The sequence below is a fragment of the Plecotus auritus genome (assembly GCF_963455305.1).
Source record: "Plecotus auritus genome assembly, chromosome: X".
Classification (NCBI taxonomy): Eukaryota; Metazoa; Chordata; class Mammalia; order Chiroptera; family Vespertilionidae; genus Plecotus; species Plecotus auritus.
This window is the reverse complement of record NC_137784.1, coordinates 124,581,206-124,590,547: the sequence shown is the minus strand read 5'-3', so window position 1 is coordinate 124,590,547 and position 9,342 is coordinate 124,581,206. Positions and strand designations below refer to the sequence as shown.

At 47.3% G+C, this 9,342-nt stretch overlaps 1 protein-coding gene across 3 annotated transcripts; it reads right to left on the bottom strand.

The window, feature by feature from the left end:
* Positions 1 to 420: 420 nt before the first annotated feature.
* On the bottom strand, positions 421 to 8,824 carry SLITRK2 (SLIT and NTRK like family member 2). Of its 3 annotated transcripts, none has more exons than XM_080652218.1 (3): positions 8,541 to 8,824; positions 4,598 to 4,651; positions 421 to 4,100 (listed from the first exon to the last, which is right to left on the bottom strand). In XM_080652218.1, exon 3 carries the CDS (start codon positions 4,055 to 4,057, stop codon positions 1,520 to 1,522), a length of 2,538 nt encoding a protein of 845 aa, XP_080508344.1. In that variant the 5' UTR covers positions 4,058 to 4,100; positions 4,598 to 4,651; positions 8,541 to 8,824; the 3' UTR covers positions 421 to 1,519. The 3 variants fall into 3 exon arrangements, with proteins under 3 accessions (XP_080508344.1, XP_080508345.1, XP_080508346.1); XM_080652219.1 differs by having other exon boundaries at positions 8,178 to 8,581; XM_080652220.1 differs by lacking the exon at positions 8,541 to 8,824 and having other exon boundaries at positions 4,598 to 4,852.
* Positions 8,825 to 9,342: the final 518 nt, after the last annotated feature.

The window sequence follows — 9,342 nt, the reverse complement described above, 5'->3', positions numbered from 1 at the left end:
TGTTATATAAACTTGGTTAGTTAAAAATCACTTTAACGCTAAAACCAAAACAAAAGGCTTGCTCAAACTGACAAGGAAAAATTCCAGTAACACATGCCTAAAAAAGGCAGAAGAAACAAAGATGCTTACTTTCTTGGTTTAGGTACTTATTAATCTATTTGGAGGTACAAATAGTACATGATTTGATAGCACCCTGTCTATGCTTCAGTGAACTCAAGAGGAAAACACTGCTTTCTCTGAACATGTGAAAATTGAGAAGAATTCCGAGTCTAACTTTTAATCCTAAAGGAAAGTAATGCTTACATTTGTCTCTGCTGCCTTGAATTTATAGAGAATTTACTTGGGAAGTTTTAATCTCACCTTTGAAGTCTTCCTTCAAGGTATTTAATGGCTCATATGTCTTTATTAAATGAGGTGTGTGGCGGCCTCTACTGGTGTATGTTTATAGAAAATGTTTCAATAGGCAGAAAAAATATTAATTTCAATTGAAAAGTTAGAAATACAGGCTCTATCATTGAAATATATAAAAATATCTAATTTAAAGCAGAAAAAATATATTACAAGTTGTGTAATGTATTCTTAATTAGGAAAATAATCTAAAACACTGACCATGTTAATGTAAAATAATGATTTACAGAAGGGCATTAATTGTTCAATTCACTCTGATATTGGGTTAAATACATTTTATTAATGAATTACTAATCCAGACTGAGGCAGTTTATTACCTCTAGTCCACTGTTAAATTCCCTTAGTTGACTTAAATAAAATCACTTAGAACAAACTTAGCAGAAAGGAAATATTTTACAATTAAATCTATAAAGTCCTAGAACTAGAATCATTTGATGACAGGCTGGTTTCTATAACTCAAGCAAACTGTACATTGACTTAATATAGCTGACATTTTTATCTATTTTACAGTGTTCTAATTTCAAAAATACAACACATTAAAATATGTTCAGCTTATCAAAGCTAAAAGCAACATATAAGTAATGTACTTAAAGTGCAAAGGCACTTTACACAAAGAAGTGAGGCCTATTGGCTATACTTGGTAACTAAAGGTGGAAATACCTTATATCATTATTTACAGAAGAATTTATAGACTCAAAAGATCTTTGGAGATCTTCTACAAAATACACTAAATAGCTAATTTCATTTGAAAAGCTTGCTTACTCTTTCTTCATTTACTATAGTCTCCTCTTCCCATCCCCCACTGAAAAAAAAATCAAAGAAGAGAAACAAAACCATAAACAAAATATATGAAAAACTGCATTGTAGAAACATTCATGTTCAATGATGATTCCTAAGAAGAGAAAGAAAGAGGGCGGTGGGGGGGGGGGGGAGGGACAGCAGTAAGAGAGAAATAATTTAAAGGAAAGCTTCACCCCATCCCCCACACATTTTCAAAGTCCCCCACTGACAATGGGAAAGGGAGAACACAAACAGGAAAACAAATGCCCTGCTTCCAACAGTTTGAAGCAGCATCCTTTGATGCCTTCTTAGGGTAATAAATGATTTCCCTTCACAGCTGACTAATTGCAGTTTGTTTTTCCAGAACTTCGAGGTAGTCTGGTTCTGATTGTGGCTTAGCTTGCAGTAAAGGGTGGTCAGGTTTTGACTGCCCCACAAAGCATTTCCTGGGAGTTCCATATAAAACGGTTTTATTGATTCTGTCTTGGTTTTGGCGTCGAGATTCATATGCAGGGGAGAACTGCCTTTTAGGTAAGGTACAAAAGTTATAGTGGACTAGTCCTGCACTGGGGAGTTCCTTGACTCGCTCAGCAATATTCTGATACAGCAGCTCAGGCTCCCTTGGTGTGGCCTGCTTTTCTAGCAATTCAGTGGCACTTATAGTATAAGCAACAGTGGCTGGCTCATCTTTTTTCTCTTCCAGGTTGCTGTAGCTGAATTCTTGCAGGTTTCGGTAATAGGCCACTGGGTCTCCTTCCTTCTGCATGTAGATGGGGTTTTGGCACATCTGCCCCACAGGTGGGGGGATATAATTATAGACATGGCCATCTGTTTTATCTTGAGTCTCACTGTTGTAAGACCCATACTGTAACTGAAAGGAACTTACATCTAAGTTGTTGGTATTCCTCGGAACACTTGGCACCCCCTTTCGGCGTTTCAGGACAAAGACAAATAAACCAGCCCCAAAACAGACAGATAAAATAAAGACAACAAGCAATCCTAAGATTAAGACAGAAAGTGGGACTTCAGTGTGTAGTTCAGGATAGGAGCTGGGAGACACACTAAGCGACCGAGGTGTGTTTGTGTTGTGATTCATTGACAGAATAGTTCCGTCTGACAAGTTTGGACTGTCTGGACAGATAGCCTCCCTCCCCAGAAACTTCAGGATCTCCCCTGCATGCTTAGCAGGAGACTCACAGGTCACCTCATTGATGATAACAGGGGAATTGGCGTGCTCTGTCCAGTCCTTTAACCCCATGATATCACAGGTGCAGTCCCACGGGTTCTCTTGCAGATCTATCTGGATAAAAGCTGGAAGCTGATCCAGAACCCCTTTCACAGGCAGGTGAGAAAAATGGTTGTTTCTCAGATTCAGCCTGGTGAGGGCTGTGCCCCCAAATATGTTATCAGGCAAGGACCTCAGCAAGTTGTTATTCAGAAACAGTAGCTGCAGGTTAATCAAAGCATCAAAAGTTAGCGGCTTAATTTCCTTAATGACATTATATTCTAAATAGAGATACTGCAAGCTGTGCAGTCCATCAAACATAGAAGGATACAGCACTTCAAGGTAATTGCCATTTAGATAAAGTCTGCGTAAACTGGTTAAGTTTGTGAAAGCACCTTCTTGAATGACTGCAATCCTGTTGTTTCCTAAATGTAACAAATCCAAAGAACTATAATCTAAGAGGTCATTCTTATAGACAGTTTGAAGATAGTTCCCTGTCAGGTAGAGTTTCTTTGGACTGGTAGGTTTGGGCTGCAGATCGGATATATTAGTGAACTTCCTTTCTTGGCAGTTTACATTTAAACCATTGTCTGAGCTCTGAGAGGTACACACACAGCTACTGGGGCAGGTTAGGGGCACAGGGGACTTGGTCTGGTACACCATGATCGGGCCAAAGCTCTGCCGTTCCTTCGAAACAGTGACCCGGGGAGTGGGCCGATTTCTCATTTTGGGTGGTCTGCTGGCTTTTGGAGCCCTGGTTGGGTTGAGAGCAGGATTCATTGTAGGCGACAGCCTTTGGATGTGTGTGTCAGCATGGCCGCCCCTCTGACTGGAGTCACCAGAACTTTTTCTGGGACAGAGGTCTTGCCTGGTCAGTTGGGTCACATCTTTCCCATGCAATCTAAAGGGAGTTTCGCAGACAATCTCTCCCACGAAAACAGTTATGGTGTCCAGCCAAGCCTTGAGAGGAAGTAAGTCACAAGTGCAGTTCCATGGGTTTTCTTCCAGCTGAATCTCCATGATCCCTCCAATATGTTCAAGGACACCAGCGAAAGGCATCACTTTCAGCCTATTTCCTCTCAGGTCTAAGTGGGTCAGCAGGACAAACCGGAACACATTGCTGGGCAGTGACAGTAGAAGGTTGTCATTCAGTATGAGCACTTTGAGCTTATTCAGTTTGCTGAATGCCCCTGCTTCGATGGCACTGATGTAATTATAGTCAGCTTGGAGGTACTCAAGGCTTTCCAGGCCCAGGAAGGTGTCCTCCCTCAGCACCTCGAGCTTGTTGTTGTTGAGGTGTAGTCTCTTGAGTGTTTTCAGGCCACTGAATGCTCCAGTTCGGATCTCCTGTAGACCGTTGTTACCTAGGTGGAGAGTCACTGCGTTGGAGTAATTTACAAACTCATTTGGGTACAGTCGTGTCAGGAGGTTTCCATTGAGGAAAAGCTGGTAGATTCTATACTGGGGAGGCTGGAGCAGGCTGACAGTAGTAAATCCTTTGTTTTCGCAGTTAATATTCAGTACGTTTTCCTTCTCTTCGCACAGGCAGCGGATCTTGCAAATGTCTTTGGCAGTTTTGCGACTCTCTGTCTTTAAGAACCCAGCCACCATTAACACACTGAGGAACCAAACGCTGCTCAGCATCTTTAGGCACCTTTGGTGTCAGCTCAGGTACCTACAGGCAAACCTGGTGTGGGGGGGCGAGCAGGATAGCAGGGTTCAGGGAGAAAGAAACAAGGAAGCCCGATTAAAATGGCAAAACAGGGGGCAGAATGGGAGGAAGGGAAGGAGAGTGCAGGGAGTGGACCACATGGCATAATGAAATCACTGCGTTTTTCAAAGCGGTTTCTTTTTCTCAAGCCCCCCCCCCGCCCCCCCGCCCAGCACACCCACACACGCATCCTCGAACACACGTGCTTGCACCTGATTTCCCTGCGGGTTTCAGCTAGCCCTGGAGTTATTAGTAACAGAGTCATCCTACTAAATCCAACCCATCTCCTCCTCCCCTGGGGCATATTTAAGAGATACCAGGGAGCGGCTCGCCCGTTCTGGGCTCAAAGCAGAAATTGCTTTACTTTTTTTTTTTCCTAGCTGCGCAAAAAGGGGGTTGGAAAATCTGGGGACTGGCAAGGGGAGAGGGGGAGGATAGAAGAGCAAAGATAGCGTGGCATGGGGGTTACTCACACATCAGGAGAAGACGGGACTCCTCTCCTCTGCAGTCCGCCAGTAGTTTAGCATCTTCAGGAAAAGAGGGAGAGCAAGGTAAAAGGAGGCGCCGCTTCCGGGGAGGGGGGGTGCCCTGCTTTCTTTTGGTTGATTCAATTTGGCTGGGGGTGGATGAGGGGGGGTGAGCAGAAATAAGAAATCTGGCAGGCACCAGGAGAGGAAGAGGAGGGTTGGAGCGCAGGGAAGCTGAGCCGAATCCGACCCGGGGTGCGCTTGCGTATGGGTGGTCTGGGAGCCCGCAGGGTTGGCAGGCTGCGGGGACAGCCAAGCCTAGGTGCGCGCTTCCAATCCGGTGGCAGCCGTAGCAGTGCGCCTAGGAGTTTGAATTTGAGAGGCTTTGCAGGCTCCCTGGGACAGGGCTAGGGTGACGTCACGGGGGGGAGGGGGCAAGGGACAGGGGAAGGGCCTATTCTAGAGCGCACTCTGGGGGAGGGAGGGGAAAATGCTTCCCTTCCCAGCTAGCGGTTTTGCAAAGCTCAAACCAGGGTTGCGTCAGTTTATCCTGAACTACTCCACCTCCAACCCGGTGGGCGGCTAGCAGTTATCCAGACTCCTGGGGAGGGGCTCTCCAGCAGGGGCACAGTAAGGGACAGGGAGCCTCCTAGAGGTTTCCTCCACTTGCCCCTTCCTCATGGCCACTCCAGGGGCTCTCATTCCAGATTCCCAATCAGGGGTCCAGATCCTCTATCTCTGTCTCTCTCCCCTACCCCGCTCCCCTTGTGTGTAGATGTGCCTCTTTTGCTACAGGACTGGGGCCCGCCTGCCAGCCTCCTAGCTCAAATGCTCTTGGTGCGAGGGTGGGGTGTGTGCATGCAGCAGTGTGTCTGTGTAGGAGGATGAGGAGTTCTCCTAGGAAGTGTACGCTTTACATACAGAGCTTTGTTTCAGTGCTTAAAGAATTACCTTCAGGGTTGTGACTGGACAGATACTTACTTGGATTCAGAAAGCTAGCTCAACATTAGCTTATGGACTGAGATAAACAACAAAACCCTTCTCCTCATGAGGTTTACACTTAGTCAGATAATGAAGTTTAAATGTGTGCTTTTTTCCCAAAGGAGAAGAGGAATGGGTGCAGAAAGACACTGCCAGGCTGAGCCTCAGCTAGGAATGGGAGACCCCAGAAGGGTGCCTAAGCCCTCCAGGCTGCAGGCAGGGGCAAGGGAGCTAGGAGGACAGAAGACAACAATGCAGGAAGACTGGCTCCTGAGAAAGAGAGGATTGATGATAGAGTCCTGGTTGAACCCAGAAGACCTGGGTTCTGATCTAGCTCTGTTGCAAGGTATGTCACTTATTTCTAAATCTTCCCATTCCCATTGGCAAAAGGGATGGACTATATGGGCCCTTCCAGCTCTGGCATTCAATGGAATTCAGATATCCTTTCCACAGCATTACTAATGGCCAGGTGTTGGATTTTGCCTTCATTATCTCATTTCTTCTTTGTTATCTTAAGGTCCCCTGAACTCAGGAGTCTCCATGTGAAGTCAGTCCATTTGCAACATGTGAATGTTTGCTATTGCCAGGAATTGCCAAGGGCTCTCTCTCAAGGGAAAAAGAAGGAATGAAAGAGAGTGGAAAAAGGAATTGACCAAGTCATGTGCCTGTCCCACAAAACATTTCCCTGTGTCTTCAGTCCCAACTTGCTGCAGAGGGAGTCAACACAGGGTGACATTGCTGGGCCAAATTCCGGAGAGATGATCACATAAGCAAACCAAAGCCATCTGAGAAGGGAAAGTTCCCCACTTCTCCCCTCCTACTTCCCTATTAAGCTCAGATCCTAGAATTGTTCTCCTGATTAAGCTCTTCCTCCCCAAGAAAGGCTCTGGACAGTTTATAAACTTAGGCGCTAAGGCAACCTGTAGCTCTGCAGTTCTGTCAGTCACCTTGGGAATTTTTCTAGGGCTTTTTCTTTTTCTCCTCCTTTTCCTTAGGGGAAGAGCTTTGAAGCACATATCATAATCCTCCTCCCCATTCTGTAATTCTTGCTTGGTCTTGGGCAAGATCCTTTCCTTCTGGGGCCTCAAATTGCCCTTCTCTATGCCAAAGGGCAACATTGAGAGGAGCTGTCCTCAGAAGGGGAGGGGGCCTCACAGTCTATTGCAATTGCATCACTAAATGCAAACAGAGTGATGCAGTGCGACCATGATTAAGCATCCTTTTATAACCAAGGGGCATTTGTTTCTACATATTTTCAAATATTAGATATACATAGTTCCTAGAGAGATATGGTGTACTCATTCAGTCATTCATTTAACAAACATTTATTAATTAGGTTAATATTTCATTGAAGTAAAAGCCAACATGAGAGCTGGACAAAAATCTTTGAAATCAGATTCATTTTATAGATGAGGATATTCCTCAACCAGGGAAAATGCTGACTTGCTTAAAGTACAAGCATCTATAAAATTAGAAACAGAACCCAGGAATTCTAAATCCCAGTCCAGCAGCTTTCCAAAAAGCTCACTGCTGCTTAAGAGAACTACCTAAATTTAAATACTGGTGGTGGTGTTTTACCTAAATGTGTTGTTTTTTAAAAATTGTATTTGAAATATTAAATATTAGTTTTAGTTCTCAAATACAGTAACTTCCTTCAAGGCATTGATGATACTGTCAATACTTCTTGAAAACACTCTTTTCATAGGAATTTCAGAGAGAGGGGTGTGCAAATAGATTGGGGGAGCTGGGGACACTTGAAATTCTTGATAATCACAATAAAGGAAATGAGGAGATACACTAGCTGCTGGGAACGACACGGGAGACCCTGAGGTATTGTGCAGATCTTCCTTCCATGGACCCTCTTACCACTCATCCCTCTACTGCCTGTCCCTGAGCTTCCCCAGCCGCTTTCCCAAACATAGTTATTGATACCAAATTATCCACAACCCTGATAAAGCACTTTAAGTAAGTTTCATTGGGCCCGTGTCTCAGGGAAAAACGACCGCAGTACCCTGCTAGGTAAAGTGGGCTTTAAGGCGGTGGGAAGTGAAATTACTCTGGAGTGGCCATATGACCAGGAGTGCAATACTCATGGAATATAAGAAAAAGCACCTTAAATGCACACAGCACGTTTCTTCCACATAACTCAGACCAGTTTTTACAAAGAGGAAAAGGAGGTGGTAAGGTGAACTGGGAGCCCTAGAGAGGCAGAGGCGGGCACTAAAATAAGGCAAAGGCTCCCTCTCCTCCCTAAGGCGAGGGAGGCAAAAACTGGGACTCCGTGGCCTCAGTCTCACTGGCATTTAACCAAGTAGTCTGGCACCGGTCACCACTGCTTCCCCAGGGTGCGGTAGGTGCGGCGGGTGTGCAACCCACGTCCACCCTGCCGCTCGCCAGGCCACCAGGGGCTTAAGTGGAGGAGTCCCTAAGCCTGCAGTGGTGTGTGGGGAGATTCAAGTGTCTGCCCGCGGCCTCCTTTCCTTCCCTACCCACCGGCCCAATCCTCAACAAATACCATTTCCCAAGGACTCTTCAGGGCGACCCTGGGACTAGGCATGTAGCGAATCGCCCAGCCACGGGGTCTCGACCACTAGCGCATTCTTACCTGCTCTCCCCATTGCTGCTAGACTCCAGATGCCGGCGTGGGGCCCATTGCCGCGAAGGCCACCCGCACTTTCCTTGCTTTGGGACCTGCCCGGCTTGTGAGCCGCCCGCAGCAGCGGCGGTGACCGCGGGGCTGCGCGATGTCCCGAGCCTGACCACACCCGCATGGACGGTCTGGGAGTCAACCAGCCCTGGTAGGGTTGGGATGTGAGGGCGGCCTTAGCGCTAAGTCGCAGGCGGCAGGCGCTCTGTCCTCCCATGCCGTTCCCTCCGCTAGGGGAAGCAGCCACGAAGGGGGCAGGGGATCCATCCGAGCCCGCTAGTCTACCAGGGGCCGCGATGTCCCCCAGTGCTCAGAACTTACCCAGCGAGCACGCCTCCGGAGGAGGCGCCCACAGCATCTGCAACCAGGGAAGGTGCGGGAGGCAACACAGCCTGGGACCGGCGCGGCCAGTGAGCGAGTGCAAGGCTGCGAGCGCCAGCGGCGCCCCCCGGGCAGGCAGATTCCCACTGGAGCGGCTCGCCGTGGGGCAGGGCTTCCAGCAGGAAAGAGGGAGGGAGTCGAGGGGGAGGAGTGAAGCAGAGCCGGAGGGAGCGGGAGGAGGAAGAGGGAGGAAGGGACGGTGGCCCCTCTCCCACTGATCAATCACTCTGCAGATCAAAAGTCCCTGCTGTGCACCCGGGAGGAGGTGGGGAGGAGATAAACCAGCCCACAGAGGAGCTGCTGCTCCATTTCTCTGACAAGCCCTGTGGAGCGCTGTTCATGCCTCTTGGCCCCTCGCACCTGGAACTGTGCCCAGTCTTTGCAGCTTCTACCGTGGGCTGCAGCTCAGATTCAGTCAAGGGAAATAAGGATGGCACTAGGTTGGTACCAAAGCCAAGGGGAGATTAAGACCACTGGGTGGAAGTTATGGCAAGTGCAAGAGCAGCCTGCCCTCTGACCTGAACACCCTCTTGGGCGGGCTGCCTACTCTAACTAGTATGAGCCCAATTATTAGAGGTTGCAGGCAGATATTTAAGGACCTCTTTGGAGGATGGTAAACAAGGAATTTCCATAGAATGTGCGGCTGAGCTAGACTTATGCAATGTGTTAACAAAAGCAAACCCTTAGCATCATTCCAGTCCCTGTTTTGATTATTTTTCTTCTTTATGACGTTGCCTGGATC